Below are 19,258 nucleotides of genomic sequence, written 5' to 3' on the forward strand. Positions count from 1 at the left end.
AACAGAGTTCAGTCCATACAGTGAGGGAAAAAAGTATTTGATCCCCTGCTGATTTTGTACATTTGCCCACTGACAAAGAAATGATCAGTCTATAATTTTAATGGTAGGTTTATTTGAACAGTGAGAGACAGAATAACAACAAAAAAATCCTAAAAAACGCATGGCAAAAATGTTATAAATTGATTTGCATTTTAATGAGGGAAATAAGTATTTGACCCCCTCTCAATCAGAAAGATTTCTGGCTCCCAGGTGTCTTTTATACAGGTAATGAGCTGAGATTAGGAGCAGACTCTTAAAGGGAGTGCTCCTAATCTCAGCTTGTTACCTGTATAAAAGACACATGTCCACAGAAGCAATCAATCAATCAGATTCCAAACTCTCCACCATGGCCAAGACCAAAGAGCTCTCCAAGGATGTCAGGGACAAGATTGTAGACCTACACAAGGCTGGAAAGGGCTACAAGACCATCGCCAAGCAGCTTGGTGAGAAGGTGACAACATTTGGTGTGATTATTCGCAAATGGAAGAAACACAAAAGAACTGTCAATATCCCTCGGCCTGGGGCTCCATGCAAGATCTTACCTCGTGGAGTTGCAATGATCATGAGAATGGTGAGGAATCAGCCCAGAACTACACGGGAGGATCTTGTCAATGATCTCAAGGCAGCTGGGACCATTGTCACCAAGAAAACAATTGGTAACACACTACGCCGTGAAGGACTGAAATCCTGCAGCGCCCACAAGGTCCCCCTGCTCAAGAAAGCACATATACATGCCCGTCTGAAGTTTGCCAATGAACATCTGAATGATTCAGAGGACAACTGGGTGAAAGTGTTGTGGTCAGATGAAACCAAAATGGAGCTCTTTGGCATCAACTCAACTCGCCGTGTTTGGAGGAGGAGGAAGGCTGCTTATGACCCCAAGATCACCATCCCCACCGTCAAACATGGAGGTGGAAACATTATGCTTTGGGGGTGTTTTTCTGCTAAGGGGACAGGACAACTCCACCGCATCAAAGGGACGATGGACGGGGCCATGTACCGTCAAATCTTGGGTGAGAACCTCCTTCCCTCAGCCAGGGCATTGACAATGTGTATTCCAGCATGACAATGACCCAAAACACACGGCCAAGGCAACAAAGGAGTGGCTCAAGGAGAAGCACATTAAGGTCCTGGAGTGGCCTAGCCTGTCTCCAGACCTTAATCCCATAGAAAACCTGTGGAGGGAGCTGAAGGTTCAAGTTGCCAAACCTCGAAACCTTAATGACTTGGAGAAGATCTGCAAAGAGGAGTGGGACAAAATCCCTCCTGAGATGTGTGCACACCTGGTGGCCAACTACAAGAAACGTCTGATCTCTGTGATTGCCAACAAGGGTTTTGCCACCAAGTACTAAGTCATGTTTTGCAGAGGGGTGAAATACTTATTTCCCTCATTAAAATGCAAATCATTTTATAACATTTATGACATGCGTTTTTCTGGATTTTTTTGTTGTTATTCTGTCTCTCACTGTTCAAATAAACCTACCGTTAAAATTATAGACTGATCATTTCTTTGTCAGTGGGCAAATGTACAAAATCAGCAGGGGATCAAATACTTGTTTCCCTCACTGTATGTTGTTAGTGTTCTAGGACACCCATGTTCCCAGACTGATAACACAGACAATACACTGTCAAATGTGTGTGATTTTATTACTCCCTTAGACCCCCGGTACATCTGGTTGAACCGGTCAGTGCAGTGCGTACCAAAGATTCCTGCTGAGTTTCATGAGATAGCTGACTGGAACCTCAGTAGTCATACTGTGTTAGATGTGAAGATTGATTTTGATATGGTCTCCTTTGCATTTAACTTTTGACATGAGGATGATTGCCTAGTGTTTCCAGTCAATTTCATTTGAAATAACCCACTTATTTTAGTCTTTGGGAGCTTATTTTATTGGGGTTATATTTCAGTATGAATAGAGGAATGGGTTGGCTACTCTTTTAAAAATATCTATCAATTCAAGATGAAACTGGCCGTGTCCGAAATCTGTCTTCCCTACTACTTACTAAAACGACATGCTGTGTACTAATCGTACTGCATACTATTTAGCAGTACTGTTTAGTGAAAGCGAATGCAGTAAGCAACAAATATCAACACACTAGGGTCATTCATACTTAGAATGCATCATCTAATGCGCAGTTACGTTGATTCCCGCCATTTGTTCCTTTTGGAACAGCGCATCCACTTATATGATTATGAGCTGCTTGCTGTCAACACACGTGGGTCTGGAAAGACCATTATCTTCCTCAATAGTGTGCAGCAAATTCTACTAGACAAAATGCCAAAATTAGTATGACCTGGCATTTAAGCATACTCAAATGTGAAATTTCACATACTATCAAACTTTCTATTTTTGCATACCCAAAAGGCCTACTATTTAGAACACAATTGCAGGTATTCAGACACTGTCACCATTCAGAAAGGTATGCTCCAGGTACATGTGTAGCACAACATAAACTAAATGGGTTTGATACCTCAATACACTTTTATATACACCGTGGTACCATGACAACGTAATCTACAGTATGTGATGCATTTCTTGTCATCAGGGCAGTAACCTGAGTCTGGGGGACTATGATGGACGCACCCCTCTGCACATCGCTGCCAGTGAGGGCCACCTCAAAGTGGTGCAGTATCTACTGGACCAGGGAGCCACCGTCCATGCCAAAGATCGCAATGGGGACACACCCCTGCGCAACGCTGTGCATTTCAGGTAGGAATGAGCTAACATGTGGGCCAAGACAATAGCTTTACATTTCTTTGTGGGGGGGGCATTGAGGAATAGAGTGATGGCATTGGCAGGTTGGGGAATGGAGTATGATATGCCCTTAACAGCTTTGCCTCTACAATAGATGTTCACCCATCCCTTATGATTCAAGCCCCCAGTAGCCAATTCTAACTGACTTCTTCTATATGCCCAGGGAGTGGTGTGTGCATCATACAGTAATGATATCATTCACACAGAATTAAGTGGGACATTTGAAATCCCCGGTTGGCCATTAACAACCTCCTTATATTTCCATGGCAGTCTTTAGAGCGAATGGTGTACAAACAGCAGGCAGTTAGACGGCAGCTCATTACAGTGTCTGAGGCAGGAAGTCTGGGCCTGCTAAATGACTATCATGCCCAGGAGGGAATGACTGCTACTGGGGCTCTCAGATGGGGTTGAAACCAGAGGAGGATTTCTAATGGAGTTTAAAGGCCACCACAATAATTAGCTGCCAATTGGGCTAATTGTAATCTTCTAATACCTCCAGTATTCATTTTTACCCCAAATTGTTATTATTTTCATGTTTTTTTAATCATTCATTGACATTGCTGTGTGCTCATAACATTGCTTTGGGGAATGTAAGACATTCAAGGCTGCAGTGTTTAGTATCACGCTGTGTGTGCCTCAAGGAGAAATGTGTGTGTGTGTGTGTGTGTGTGTGTGTGTGTGTGTGTGTGTGTGTGTGTGTGTGTGTGTGTGTGTGTGTGTGTGTGTGTGTGTGTGTGTGTGTGTGTGTGTGTGTGTGTGTGTGAATGAGCATTGAGAGCGGTGCATGTAAACCGTTGGCAGGGCAGGCACAGACAAGCCCATGTTGTCTTGGTACTGAAGGGCTGAGGGTTGCAGAGTGGAATCTTCAACCTGGTAGCATAATTAACCTCCGACACTTGCTTGGTTGGGGAAATAGCCATATCCCATTCTGGCTCTCTTACACTGTCAAAATCTCTGTTTTGTTACAGGTCTTTGTGATAATGCAATATGTTCCATTTTGTAAGAGTTACTTGAAATAAAAGACATGGATTTTTTTTCGTTTTTAGGCTTTATGCCATTTCCTCCTAAGTTTCAAAAGCCAACTATTGTTCCTTCCCGATGACCATATAAGGATTGAAACACAGTACAGCGAAGGGAAGTGTCTTGAACCAGTCTTACCTGCCTGTCCACAGTTTCATGGATGACAGAAACGGTCCCTTGTCTCTAGCAAAAGGACTGAAATACATTAGCCTTGGCTTGCCACTGTCTCTATGGCCAAAACCTATCTCAAAGTAGAGCTAAACGTGCATGACCAACACATACCGTAGTGTGTGCATTTAACGTCTTAAACATTTGATGGATGTTCTAAGTTTAAATTCTATGAAAGTCCCTGGTTCTGGCCATGGAGCTGTGCCTTTTGTCTCCACCATTGTGTAGTGCATTCTTGGAGCTGCTGACACGTTCTGCTCAGGCTCCATGTGTGGGTGGTTAACTGTGGGGGCGTCTGGAACTTGTCCCTACTCGTTTAGCACCCAGTCACAGTGCCACAACTTGTCACTGTCAACAGAGACTATGAAAACTTGCTAGAAATATGACTAATGCACATTGCAGTCATAATAAGCATAGCTCAAACAATGATGGGTCACTAGTGTTGTTTAATTGATCTCTGACTCGCACTGTGAGCTTGATTCTGCTTTGCACGTGTCATCTTTTCCTTGATTGTAGTACACTGTATATAGCATCTGTATTTGAAAACTGTTTCTCATATCTCTGTGTCTGTCTGTCCGTCTCTCTGTCCGTCCAGACGCAAAGAGGTGGTGAAGTTGCTGAGAGAGAGAGGAGCCCGTTTCTCCAGCGATGAGCTGAAGGATGCAGGAGCAGAGCTGTGCCGGTGAGACACACACACATACAGCACCTTCTCACACATGCATTGCCCATCCTACATAGTTTGTGCAGGTACGACCAGTTGTCCAAGTTGTCTTACGTAAAAACCTGAAATGCTCCCTGACAGCATAGCTTTTGACCACTGCAGCATCCAAACGTCACCACCACAGAACCATGAACTGCTCTGCCTGGCTGGTGTCCTCACTTTTAGAAAAGAGAGTGGGAGAGATTTGGTCTTTTACTGGAAGCCAACAAGCAGACTCATAGTCCTTTTAGTAATCAAGTAGTGTGATTAGTGTGATTATACAATAAACCCTGATGTTATTACTGGAAATATCTGGTTGTTTTAGTCCCTTTATCATGAAACCACTTGAATATGAACCCTCCAAGTGAATTCACTGGTGGTGTTTGATGTGTTAAAGTCTGGCATCCAAGGCTGACATCGAGGGCCTGGAAATGTGGCACCTGGCCGGGGGAGACCTGAACATACGAGGCTACGACGGGAAGACGCCCATGGATGTGGTGAGTGTTCGGGACTGGGAGCCTCTCTCCCATTTACAAACATGGGTAGACTTTACTGTGAAATGTTTGTTTACGAGCCCTTCCCAATGATGCAGAGTTAAAAAATAAAGTCTTAACACAAGGAATAAAATAAAATATACAAGAATGGAGCTATATGCAGGGTGTATGAGATCAATGTGCAGGGGTACGAGGTATTTCAGGTAGATATGTACATGAATGCCAGGTAAAGTGATTAGGCATCAGGATAGATAATAATAAGAGTAAAATAAAGAACAGAGTACGTGTTGACTCCAATACATTCGCACAGTTGTCAAGTTGGCTGGATGTCCTTTGGGTGGTGGACCATTCTTGATACACACAGGAAACTACTGAGTGTGAAAAACCCAGCAGCGTTGCAGTTCTTGACACACTCAAACCGGTGCGCCAGACACCTACTACCATACCCTGTTCAAAGGCACTTAAATCTTATGTTTTGCCTATTCACCCTCTGAATGGCACACATACACAATCCATGTTTCAAGGCTTAAAAATCCTTCTTTAACTTGTCTCCTCCCGTTCTACACTGATTGAAGTGGATTTAACAGGTGATGTTAAGGGATCAATAAGGGATCATAGCTTTCACCTGGATTCACCTGGTCAGTCTGTCATTGAAAGAGTGATGTACAGCCCAAGTGATGTACTGGGCTGTCCGCACCACCCTCTGTAGCACTTTGCGGTGAAGGGTGGTCCATTTGCCAATCCAAGCTGTGATGCAGCCAGTCAAGATGCTCTCGATGGTGCATCTGTATGACTTTTTAAGGATCCGAGGACCCAGGCCTAATCTTTTCAGCCTCCTGAGGGAGAAAAGGCGCTGCCGTGCCCTCTTCACGACTATGTGGGTGTGTGTGGACCATGTTAAGTCCTTAGTGATGTGGAAGCCAAGGAACTTGAAGCTCTCAACCCTCTTCACAACAGCCCAGTCGATGTGGATGGTGACGTGCTCTCCCCTCTTTCTCTTATAGTCCACGACCAACTCATTGGTCTTACTGACGTTGAAGGAGAGGTTGTTGTCCTGGCACCACATTACCAAGTCTCTGACCTCCTCCCTGTAGGCTGTCTCATCGCCGTCGGTGATCAGGCCTACCACCGTCATGTTGTCAGCAAACTTGATGATGGTGTTGGAGTCATGCGTAGCCACGCACTAATCACACACCCCTGAGGGGCCCCCGTGTTGAGGGTCAGTGTGGTGGAGGTGTATTTGCCTACCCTCACCACCTGGGGCAGGCCCGTCAGGAAGTCCAGGATCCAGTTACAGAGGGAGGGGTTCAGTCAATCAAATCAATCAAATGTATTTATAAAGCCCTTTTTACATCAGCAGATGTCACAAAGTGCTGTACAGAAACCCAGCCTAAAACCCCAAACAGCAAGCAATGCAGGTGTAGAAGCACTGTGGCTAGGAAAAACTCCCTAGAAAGGAAGGAACCTAGGAAGAAACCTAGAGAGGAACCCGGCTCTGAGGGGTGGCCAGTCCTGTTCTGGCTGTGCCGGGTGGAGATTATAACAGTACATGGCCAAGATGTTCAAACGTTCATAGATGACCAGAAGGGTCAAAAAATAATAATCACAGTGGTTGTAGAGGGTGCAACAGGTCAGCACCTCAGGAGTAAATGTCAGTTGGCTTTCATAACTGAGCATTTAGGGTTCGAGACGCAGGTGCGGTAGAGAGAGAGAGTCGAAAACAGCAGGTCTGGGACAAAGTAGCATGTCTTGTGAACAGGTCAGGGTTCCATAGCCGCAGGCAGAACAGCTGAAACTGGAGCAGCAGTACGACCAGGTGGACTGGGGACAGCAAGGAGTCATCAGGCCAGGTAGTCCTGAGGCAATGTTCCAGGGCTCAGGTCCTCCGAGAGGGGAGGGAGAGAGAGAATTAGAGGGAGCATACTTAATTTCACACAAGACACCGGCTAAGACAGGAGAATTACACCAGATAAAAGACTGACACTAGCCCCCCGACACAAACTATTGCAGCATAGATACTGGAGGCTGAGACAGGAGAGGTCGGGAGACACTGTGGCCCCGTCCGACGATGCCCCCAGGGCCAACCAGGCAGTATATAACCCCACCCACTTTGCCAAAGCACAGCCCCCACACCACTAGAGGGATATCCGCAAACCACCGACTTACTATCCTGAGACAAGGCTGAGTATAGCCCACGAAGATCTCCCCACGGCACAAACCTGAGGGGACGCCAACCAGGACAGGAAGATCACGTCAGTGACTCAACCCACTCAAGTGACGCACCCCTCCTAGGGACGGCATGGAAGAGCACCAGTAAGCCAGTGACACAGCCCCTGTAATAGGGTCAAAGGCAGAGAATCCCAGTGGAGAGAGGGAACCGGCCAGGCGGAGACAGCAAGGTCCCTAGCTTGGTGATGAACTTGGAGGGGACTATAGGGTTTAACATTGAGATGTAGTCTATGAACAGCATTCTCACATAGTTATTTCACCCTCTTGTCCAGGTGGGAGAAGGTAGTGTGAAGTGCAATTGAGATTGTGTCATCTGTCAGGGGGTATGCGAATTGGAGTGGGTTTATGGTTATAGGTTCAGAAATTCTGCTCTTTTCTATCTGTTCAGATCCCAGTTCTACTTACTTACAGGTTATGGAAAATGTTCTCTTTTAGTATTTCTCTAGTAGGTTTTCTCAAGGAGAAAGCCCACACTTCAATGTCTAAGATAATAACATAAAAACACTATAATAGTAACACGACAGTAAATACTATAGTCTGTAGAACACTACAGTAAATAATATAGTCTAGAACACTACAGTAAATATTAGTCTGTAGAACACTACAGTAAATATTATAGTCTGTAGAACACTACAGTAAATATTATAGTCTGCAGAACACTACAGTAAATATTATAGTCTGTAGAACACTACAGTAAATATTATAGTCTGTAGAACACTACAGTAAATATTATAGTCTGCAGAACACTACAGTAAATATTATAGTCTGCAGAACACTACAGTAAATATTATAGTCTGCAGAACACTACAGTAAATACTATAGTCTGTAGAACACTACAGTAAATATTATAGTCTGTAGAACACTACAGTAAATATTATAGTCTGTAGAACACTACAGTAAATATTATAGTCTGCAGAACACTACAGTAAATATTATAGTCTGCAGTACACTACAGTAAATATTATAGTCTGCAGAACAATACAGTAAATATTATAGTTTGTAGAACACTACAGTAAATATTATAGTCTGCAGAACAATACAGTAAATATTATAGTCTGTAGAACACTACAGTAAATATTATAGTCTGCAAAACATTACAGTAAATATTATAGTCTGCAAAACATTACAGTAAATATTATAGTCTGCAGAACACTACAGTAAATACTATAGTCTGTAGAACACTACGGTAAATATTATAGTCTGCAAAACATTACGGTAAATATTATAGTCTGTGGAACACTACAGTAAATATTATAGTCTGCAAAACACTACAGTAAATATTATAGTCTGCAAAACATTACAGTAAATATTATAGTGTGCAAGACACTACAGTAAATATTATAGTCTGCAAAACATTACAGTAAATATTATAGTCTGCAGAACACTACAGTAAATACTATAGTCGGCAGAACACCACAGTAAATATTATAGTCTGCAAAAACACTACAGCAAATACTACAGTCTGCAAAAATTCTACAGTAATTACTATAGTATACAATACCGTTTTTTACTACAGTATTTATGCTATATTGAACTGTAAATACTAGTGTTTTTGCTGACTGAATACTATAGTGTTTATACTATAGTATTTTTTCAGGGGGTTAAGCCAGAACAGTTATGTAACATTTCGACATTTCCATTTTAGTCATTTAGCAGACGCTCTTATCCAGAGCGACTTACAGTAGTGAATGCATACATTTCATACATTTTTTCACCGTACTGGTCCCCCGTGGGAATCTAACCCACAACCCTGGCGTTGCAAACACAAGGCTCTACCAACTGAGCCACATGGGACACACGGGACTAATGTGGATAGTAAAGGATGTGTACAGTAAAGGTAACCCACGCAGACTAGTTATGTAACATGGATAGTAAAGGATGTGTACGGTAAAGGTAACCCAGACTATGTAACCCAGACTACTGATCATTAGGTTTTTCTTTTCCCTCTCTCTCTTAGGCTCAGGCTATAGAGAATGAAGTTGTTATGGAGTTCTTCAGGGTCATAGGGTACCAAGCTTAGGTAAGAGTTGGACTTTTATCTAGCTTTACTGTTCTCCTCCATGCTCCTCCAGTGCATTCGGAAAGTATTCAGACCTCTTGACGTTTCCCACATTTTGTTACGTTACAACCTTATTCTAAAATGGATTAAAAATATATATTTTTTACACACAATACCTTAAAATGACATGACCCTAACATGACAAAGCTAAAACAGTTTTTAAAAACGGAAATATTACATTTACATAAGTATTCAGACCCTTTACTAAGTACTTTGTTGAAGCACCTTTGGTATGACGCTTCAAGCTTGGCACACCTGTATTTCGGGAGTTTCCCATTCTTCTCTGCAGATCCTCTCAGGCTCTGTCAGGTTGAAATCTGACACCATCCATACAGTGAAGCATGGTGGTGGCAGCATGTTTTTCAGGGACTGGGAGACTATTCAGGATCAAGGCAAAGCTGAACAGAGCAAAGTACAGAGAGATCCTTGATGAATACCTGCTTCAGAACTCTCAAGACCTCAGACTGGGGTGAAGGTTCACCTTCCAACAGGACAACGACCTTAAGCACACAGCCAAGACAACGCAGGAGTGGCATCGGGACAAGTTTCTGAATGTTCTTGAGCCAAAGGCCGGACTTGAACACGATCAAACATCTCTGGAGAGACCTGAAAATAGCTTTGCAGCTACGCTCCCCATCCAACCTGACAGAGCTTGAGAGGATCTGCTGAGAAGAATGAGAGAAACTCCCCAAATACAGGTGTGCCAAGCTTGTAGCGTCATACCCAAGAATACTTGGGCCTCCCTGTGGCTCAGTTGGTAGAGCATGGTGTTTGCAACGCCAGCATGGTGTGTACAATGCCAGGGTTGTGGGTTCGATTCCCACAGGGGTCCAGTATAAAAAGAAATGTATGAAATGTATGTATTCACTACTGTAAGTCACTCTGGATAAGAGTGTCTGCTAAATGACTCAAATGTAAAATGTAAGTACTCAAGGCTGTAATTGCTGCCAAAGATACTTCAACAAAGTACTGAGTAAAGGGTCTGATTACTTATGTAAATGGGATATTTCAGTTTATTATTTTTTTTATAAATTAGCAAGCATTTCAAACTGTTTTTGCTTTGTTGTTATGGGGTATTGTGTATAGATTGATGAGGAATAAGGCTGTAACCTAACAAAATGTGGAAAACGTCAAGGGGTATGAGCACTTTCCGATGGCTCTGTATATTTGATTTAATATGGGCTATATTTAAAGTAAAACCATGTAGGCTACAGAATAGGGACGTCGTTTCATTAAACTTCACCATGTGTTCCAATGATATGTTTTTTGCTTACTTACAGCCTCTGTTTGATGGAAATGATGAGGTAAATATTGTGATTTTGTGTTTTCCCCATGTTGATTATGAGCTAATGCTGAGGTAACACTGGAATAGCCACAGCTAGTGCTTTGGGTTCTCCTCTGCTTGGTGGTCATGCCTCACTCTGTGCTGTGACTCACCTGTGTCTGTCATTTCAATGTATGGTGATGTGTTGCATCGCTGTGTGATCTACATGAGTATCACTCGTTGTAGCCTGGCTTGAACAGGTGTTTTTACAAAATGGCTGCCTGGGTGAGTTCGATTAGACTGTGACACAAAACCTTGCTGTGTGGTAGTCTGCCTGGCTTTTGTGAATGTCTCTCTGTGATGTCTGGTGGGATGACAGCCTGGTGCCTGTAAACATTTCCTGTGAGATGCAGTATGTGGATTAGTAGCAGAGATTGCAAAACCAGCATTCCTTTGACGTTATCGCCGCTGGTCTTTGTATTGAACAGCACTGCTCCAGATTCAACTTTGAACTCTTTCTCCGTCTGTGTTTCAGAATGAAGAGTACATCGAGTTCTCAGCCTGTCCAAAAGGACCCTGAAGACAAAGACCCTCAACACTTTTGCCTTTCTCTTTTATCTCTACATCCATCCCCATCACTCTCTCTCTGACTTTCCATTTCACTCTTACAATGGACAATTTTATATAGAGATTCATCCAAGCCATTTACAGTTTATATATTTGCGTCCATCCCAAGTACAGTTAGAGAACGGTACGCTGTAAAACTACTGGTAGAACAACAACATGTCAAGTAATATTGATACACTGTGCCTAGAACGGGCAGCACTATATCTATGTGTATGTTTTGTATGTACCACAGTATACTATGTTGTATGTGGAAGCAATTCACTCTGTATTATTAGAGTATAATCAGTGTTCATTGGAAGCACAGAGTACAATGCTGTACCTTATACTAAGCACTTCATAAAGCACATCGAAAGTGCCATTTATTCTAAGCTGAAATCATTGTGAAATTTGCCTAGATGTTTATTGTCCCAATTATGTATCATTCATGCAGTCCATATTTTAGCTCTACCTCCTTCTGAAAGTAAAGATAACTGAGGTGTTTCCTGTTTGTAAAACAGTGCAATTAGTTCCTCTATCCTGCTAACACACAGCTCTTCTAGCATATAAACCCAGCTCCCTCTGTAGTCAATAAAAATGTCATTTAGCAGATGCTTTTATCTAAAGCAACTTGCAGAGACATACAGTTACTCAAAATTACATCAATGTGAAATTCCAACCCATATTGTCTTCCATAGTTTTGTACTTCCTCTTCTGTTTTTGTTTCCTCCTGCTTACTTGTTTCATCTCTCTGACAGCCCAGGCTGAGAGGAAGGTTATAGCTGGATATCAAACCAGCTGTTGTCCCCCCAAAAGTGTTTTTATCATTAACTGTTACTCAGCGTTAATCTCCTCTACTCTCTATGTTCATGGTCAACTAACTATTTTATTATGTTAACCCTTGTGTGGTGTTCGGGTCTGTGGGAACCATTTTACATGTTTACTAAAATAAAAATGATAAAATGAATTATTTTTTTCAACCTGAGACTTATTGGCCTTGGCTCATTTTCTGTGAAGAACATATAAAATAACACATTTTCATTGAGTGCACACTGTGCACCCCCCTACATATTTAGATTACATGTGTGTTGTTCAGGTCCACTTTTCCACAATAAAAGTGTGGAAAATTGTGTGTGTAGGTGAAAACAAGTAAAAATGAAACAAAAAGGTTTGCTGTGTGCCTTCACTCTGTCTTCCTCCTCCCTGGGCCCGTTGTTTCAACATAGCATCAAGAACCTGTCTGTCTGCCTGCCTGTCTCCCGCTTTTCTCGCACTCTTTACCCTTTGTAGTGTGTGAAACTACACAATACATTATTTCGATTCATTGTAAAAAAAAAAATCTGTATTTTCCCACACTCTACCCCAGCCAGGTGCAAATTGGGGGAGGGACACAAACAAATAAATAGCTTTGCATGTGTGGCTCCTTACCACAATCAATTAATATGGCAAAAAGAATCTCTGCTCAGGGCTTTAGAAATAATTTTTGCAGAGAGAGAAGCTAGTGTGGAGGGAGTGTCTTCCACTTTGGAAGATGAAGAATTTTCCAAATATGAGGATCATGTCTCTGTCAATTCGGAGTCTGACAGTGAGTTGGAAGAAGAGGATGAGATTAACCCTCAGCCAGCACCAGGACCAGTATGGTGGAAATTACAAGATTATACACTGCTCAAAAAAATAAAGGGAACACTTAAACAACACAATGTAACTCCAAGTCAATCACACTTCTGTGAAATCAAACTGTCCACTTAGGAAGCAACACTGATTGACAATACATTTCACATGCTGTTGTGCAAATGGAATAGACAACAGGTAGAAATTATAGGCAATTAGCAAGACACCCCAAATAAAGGAGTGGTTCTGCAGGTGGGGACCACAGACCACTTCTCAGGTCCTATGCTTCCTGGCTGATGTTTTGGTCACTTTTGAATGCTGGCGGTGCTTTCACTCTAGTGGTAGCATGAGATGGAGTCTACAACCCACACAAGTGGCTCAGGTAGTGCAGCTCATCCAGGATGGCACATCAATGCGAGCTGTGGCAAGAAGGTTTGCTGTGTCTGTCAGCGTAGTGACCAGAGCATGGAGGCGCTACCAGGAGACAGGCCAGTACATCAGGAGACGTGGAGGAGGTCACAGGAGGGCAACAACCCAGCAGCAGGACCGCTACCTCTGCCTTTGTGCAAGGAGGAGCAGGAGGAGCACTGCCAGAGTCCTGCAAAATCACCTCCAGCAGGCCACAAATGTGCATGTGTCTGCTCAAACGGTCAGAAACAGACTACATGAGGGTGGTATGAGGGCCCGACGTCCACAGGTGGGGGTTGTGCTTACAGCCCAACACCGTGCAGGACGTTTGGCATTTGCCAGAGAACACCAAGATTGGCAAATTCGCCACTGGCGCCCTGTGCTCTTCACAGATGAAAGCAGGTTCACACTGAGCACATGTGACAGACGTGACAGAGTCTGGAGACGCCGTGGAGAACGTTCTGCTGCCTGCAACATCCTCCAGCATGACCGGTTTGGCGGTGGGTCAGTCATGGTGTGGGGTGACATTTCTTTGGGGGGCCGCACAGCCCTCCATGTGCTCGCCAGAGGTAGCCAGACTACCATTAGGTACCGAGATGAGATCCTCAGACCCCTTGTGAGACCATATGCTGGTGCGGTTGGACCTGGGTTCCTCCTAATGCAAGACAATGCTAGACCTCATGTGGCTGGAGTGTGTCAGCAGTTCCTGCAAGAGGAAGGCATTGATGCTATGGACTGGCCCGCCCGTTCCCCAGACCTGAATCCAATTGAGCACATCTGGGACATCATGTCTCGCTCCATCCACCAACGCCACGTTGCACCATAGACTGTCCAGGAGTTGGCGGATGCTTTAGTCCAGGTCTGGGAGGAGATCCCTCAGGAGACCATCCGCCACCTCATCAGGAGCATGCCCAGGCGTTGTAGGGAGGTCATACAGGCACGTGGAGGCCACACACACTACTGAGCCTCATTTTGACTTGTTTTAAGGACATTACATCAAAGTTGGATCAGCCTGTAGTGTGGTTTTCCACTTTAATTTTGAGTGTGACTCTAAATCCAGACCTCCATGGGTTGATAAATTGGATTTCCATTGATTATTTTTGTGTGATTTTGTTTTCAGCACATTCAACTATGTATTTAATACGATTATTTCATTAATTTAGATCTAGGAAGTGTTGTTTAAGTGTTCCCTTAATTTTTTGGAGCAGTATATTATAATACTTTTATTGCATCAAATGGTTGTTTCATGCAACAGAATAAGGGGTTGTTAGAACGCTCATCTGTGTGTGTTCTACTGAGGATGGGCCTATAAGGTACCAGGGAGAGACGACTCCAGAGCCAGACCCTGGTCTCTACATAATGAGATACTGTCTGCTGTGAATTATAAGTATCTTTCATACAAATCTTAACCTTGTGACCCATTCCATACGTCTGTTGTTCGTCATGTAGGTTGAAGGGGGTGTATCTTAGCTATAAAATACCTTTGTACTTTTGTCTCGTGGCTCTCAATGAATCATCTGGGGATGATTCGTCGACCAGCCATCATTATCGTAGAGCACTCAATCGATTCACTTTTTATGTGTGTGTTGTGTTGACCTGCTGTCACGACTTCCACCGAAGTTGGTCCCTCTCCTTGTTCGGGCGGGGTTCGGCGGTCGACGTCACTCTTTTCTAGCTGCCACCGATCCACTTTTTATTTTCCATTTGTTTTGTCTTCATTGTACACACCTGGTTTCCATTCCCATAATTATATGTTCCTTATTTAACCCTCTGTTTCCCCCATGGTTTTGTGCGTGTTTGTTCGTTGTAAGTTGGTCTGTATTTGTGAGTTTGATTATTTTCCTTCTTGGAATTTTGTTGTTTTGAGTAAAGTTATGTGAATTACTCATCTCTGTGTCCTGCGCCTGACTCCGCCTTACCTACTACACCTACACGCCTTACAGAAACACGCACCAGAAAACGGAGTCAGCAGGTGCACAAAGCCCTCCTTTGTTAGTAGAGGAGTGCGTCCAGCAGCACGCGACCATGTTGCATAGTCTTGGCACAGCCATGGATCGCTTGCTGCAAACAATGGAGCGATGGGAGAGAGGAGGTTGTCCAGCGCCCCATCATCATCACAACAACCCACACCGCTGTCCACCCCTCCTTTACCTGGTCCCAGTGGGATTCGGCTCACGCTCCCGAGGGAATATGATGGGACAGCTGCCAGGTGCCAGGGGTTCCTACTCCAGCTGGAGCTCTACCTGGCGACCATCCACCCGGCTCCTTCGGGACGCGAGAGAGTGTCCGCCCTCATCTCCTGTCTATTCGGGAAGGCTCTGGAGTGGGCCAACGCCGTATGGGGAGAGGGCGACGCGGTGTTGGACCACTATGAGGATTTCAAAACCTCTTCCGGGCGGTTTTTGACCATCCGCCTGAGGGTAGAGCGGCGGGGGAATGCTTGTTTCACCTAAGGCAGGGGACGAGGAGCACACAGGACTTCGCTTTGGACTTCCAAACCCTGGCCGCCGGCACGGGATGGAATGACAGGGCCCTGATCGACCATTACCAGTGCAGTCTGCGCGAGGACGTCCATCGGGAGCTGGCCTGCAGGGACACCACCCTTACATTCGACCAGCTGGTGGACCTGTCCATCCTGCTGGATAACCTGCTGGCCACACGCGGACGTCCAGGTCGGGGTCCGTCAGTTCCATCCCCCAGAATCTCCGCTCCGACACCCATGGAGCTAGGAGGTGCTGCTCTTAGGGTGATCGGAGGGAGGGCCATTCCCTGCACCATCTGTGGCTGCAGAGGACACACTGCTGGTCGGTGCTGGGGGAGTTCCACAGGGAGTCGAGGCAGCAGGCAGGGCACTGTCGTGTCACCCCAGGTGAGTAGGCACCAGACTCACCCAGAGCCCCCTGTTGCTCACATGTTTGTGTTTATAGAATTTCCTGAGTTTTCCCCGCATTCCCAGCATAAGGCACTAGTAGATTCAGGAGCAACTGGGAACTTTATTGACCGTTCATTTGCCCATAGTTTAGGGATCCCCATTGTTGCTGTTGATATGCCCTTCCCTGTGCACGCCTTAGATAGTCGACCATTAGGGTTAGGGCTGATTAGGGAGGCCACCGCTCCACTATGCATGGTTACGCAGGAGGGTCATGAGGAGAGAATCAGTCTCTTCCTTATTGATTCTCCTGCGTTTTCCGTAGTGCTGGGCCTACCCTGGTTGGCCTATCATGACCCCATCATTTCGTGGCAACAGAGGGCTCTCAAGGGATGGTCACCAAAGTGCTCGGGGAGGTGTGTAGGTGTTTCCATCGGTCGACTACGGTGGAGAGTCCAGACCAGGTCTCCACCGTGCACATCCCCTCAGAATATGCCGATTTGGCTCTCCATCGATGGGGGGATTGTGCGATAAATCTCCTGGTAGATGCAGCACTTCCCAGGAGTCACGTGTATCCTCTGTCACAGGAGGAATCTCTGGGGCAGGGATACATTCGGCCTTCTACTTCACCTGCCTCCTCGAGTTTCTTTTTTGTGAAGAAGAAGGAGGGAGGTCTGCGCCCGTGTATTGACTATCGAGGTATCAAATCAGATCACTGTGAGGTAGAGCTACCTGCTGCCTCTCATAGCCAGTGCGATCAAGTCAATGCACAGGGCGCGCTTCTTCACAAAATTGGATCTCAGGAGCGCTTACAATCTGGTGCGTATCCGAGAGGGGGACGAGTGGAAGACGGCATTTAGTACCACCTCTGGGCACTATGAGTACCTCGTCATGCCGTACGGGTTGATGAATGCTCCATCAGTCTTCCAGGCATTTGTAGACAAGATTTTCTGGGACCTGCATGGGCAGGGTGTAGTGGTGTATATCGACGACATTCTGATATACTCCGCTACACGCGCTGAGCATGTGTCCCTGGTGCGCAAGGTGCTTGGTCGACTGTTGGAACATGACCTGTACGTCAAGGCTGAGAAATGTCTGTTCTTCCAACAGTCCGTCTCCTTCCTAGGGTACCGCATTTCCATGTCAGGGGTGGAGATGGAAAGTGACCACATTTCAGAGTGCGTAATTGGCCGACACCAACCACGGTAAAGGAGGTGCAGCGGTTCTTAGGGTTTGCCAGCTACTACCGGAGGTTTATCCGAGGCTTTGGTCAGGTAGCGGCTCCCATTACCTCACTGCTGAAGGGGGGACCGGTGCGACTGCAGTGGTCAGCTGAGGCGGACAGGGCTTTTGGTCACCTGAGGGCTCTGTTAACCTCGGCTCCCGTGCTGGCACATTCGGATCCCTCCTTGGCATTCATAGTGGAGGTGGACACGTCCGAGGCTGGGATAGGAGCTGTGCTGTCTCAGCGCTCGGGTACGCCACCAAAGCTCCGCCCCTGCGCCTTCTTTTCAAAGAAGCTCAGCTCGGCGGAGTGAAACTATGATGTGGGGGACCGGGAGCTGTTGGCTGTCGTAAAGGCTCTGAAGGCGTGGAGGCATTGGCTTGAGGGGGCTAAACACCCTTTTCTCATCTGGACTGACCACCGCAATCTGGAGTACATCCGGGCGGGAGGAGACTGAACCCTCGCCAGGCAAGGTGGGCCATGTTTTTCACCCGTTTTGTTTTCACCCTATCCTACAGACCAGGTTCCCAAAATGCTAAGGCAGACGCACTGTCCCGGATGTATGACACAGAGGAGCGGCCCATGGATCCCACTCCCATACTTCCGACTTCTTGCTTGGTGGCACCGGTGGTGTGGGAGCTGGACGCGGATATCGAGCGGGCGTTACGTGCAGAGCCCACTCCCACCCAGTGTCCAGCTGGGCGTCTGTACGTTCCGTCTGCTGTCTGCGACCGTTTGATCTATTGGGCCCACACGTCACCCTCCTCTGGTCATCCTGGCATCGGTCGGACAGTGCGCTGTCTTAGTGGGAAGTACTGGTGGTCCACCTTGGCTAAGGACGTGAGGGTTTATGTTTCCTCCTGCTCGGTGTGCGCCCAGTGCAAGACACCTAGACACCTGCCCAGAGGGAAATTACAACCCCTACCCATTCCACAACGGTCATGGTCACACTTGTCGGTGAATTTCTTGACTGATCTTCCTCCGTCACAGGGAAACACCACAATCCTGGTTGTTGTGGATTGGTTTTCTAAGTCCTGCCGTCTCCTTCCTTTGCCCAGTCTCCCTACAGGCCTACAGACTGCGGAGGCCCTGTTCACCCATGTCTTCCGGCACTACGGGGTGCCTGAGGACATAGTTTATGATCGGGGTCCCCAGTTCACGTCCAGGGTCTGGAGGGCGTTCATGGAACATCTGGGGGTCTCGGGCAGCCTCATCTCAGGTTTTCACCCCGAGAGTAACGGGCAGGTGGAAAGAGTTCACCAGGATGTAGGTAGGTTTCTGCGGTCGCCGGGGGAGTGGGCGGCTTTCATCCCCTGGGCAGAGATGGCCCAAAACTCACTCCGCCACTCCTCCACTAACCTATCTCCCTTCCAGTGCGTACTCGGTTATCAGCTGGTTCTGGCACCGTGGCATCAGAGCCAGATCAAGGCACCTGCGGTGGATGAATAGTTTAGGCACTCGGAGGAGACCTGGGACGCCGCCCATGTGCACCTGCAATGGGCCATAAGGCGGCAGAAGGCGAGCACCGACCGCCACCGCAGTGAGGCCCCGGTGTTCGCACCGGGAGACCGGGTCTGGCTCCCGACCCGAAACCTGCCCCTCCGCCTGCCTTGCCGGAAGCTGGGTCCGCAGTTTGTGGGGCCATTTAAAGTCCTGAGGAGACTGAACAAGGTTTATTACAAGTTACAGCTCCCCCGATTACCGTATTAACCCCTCGTTCTATGTGTCTCTCCTCAGGCCGGTGGTGGCTGGTCCACTCCAAGAATCTGAGGTGCGGGAGGTTCCTCTGCCCCCTCAATGTCCGGCGTATGCT

The 19,258-nt window shown here is 46.1% G+C and overlaps 1 protein-coding gene and 1 non-coding gene across 5 annotated transcripts in view; both read left to right on the top strand.

The window, feature by feature from the left end:
- The window catches only part of lpp60 (60 kDa lysophospholipase), a 37,005-nt gene extending 24,688 nt beyond the window's left edge, over positions 1-12,317 (top strand). For 2 of the 4 annotated variants that reach the window (XM_014210578.2, XM_045723246.1), the window contains 5 exons: positions 2,587-2,750; positions 4,579-4,665; positions 5,081-5,180; positions 10,746-10,769; positions 11,265-12,317. In XM_014210578.2, the coding sequence (XP_014066053.1) occupies positions 2,587-2,750; positions 4,579-4,665; positions 5,081-5,180; positions 10,746-10,769; positions 11,265-11,309 (420 nt within the window). In that variant the 3' untranslated portion in view covers positions 11,310-12,317. 4 annotated transcript variants of the gene reach the window in all.
- LOC123724157 (U7 small nuclear RNA) lies at positions 7,826-7,878 on the top strand. Its single transcript, XR_006756837.1, has one exon. It is a non-coding gene; the product is annotated as a U7 small nuclear RNA (small nuclear RNA).
- Positions 12,318-19,258: the final 6,941 nt, after the last annotated feature.

The sequence above is a fragment of the Salmo salar genome, chromosome ssa09 (genome assembly GCF_905237065.1).
Source record: "Salmo salar chromosome ssa09, Ssal_v3.1, whole genome shotgun sequence".
In the NCBI taxonomy this organism is placed as follows: domain Eukaryota; kingdom Metazoa; phylum Chordata; class Actinopteri; order Salmoniformes; family Salmonidae; genus Salmo; species Salmo salar.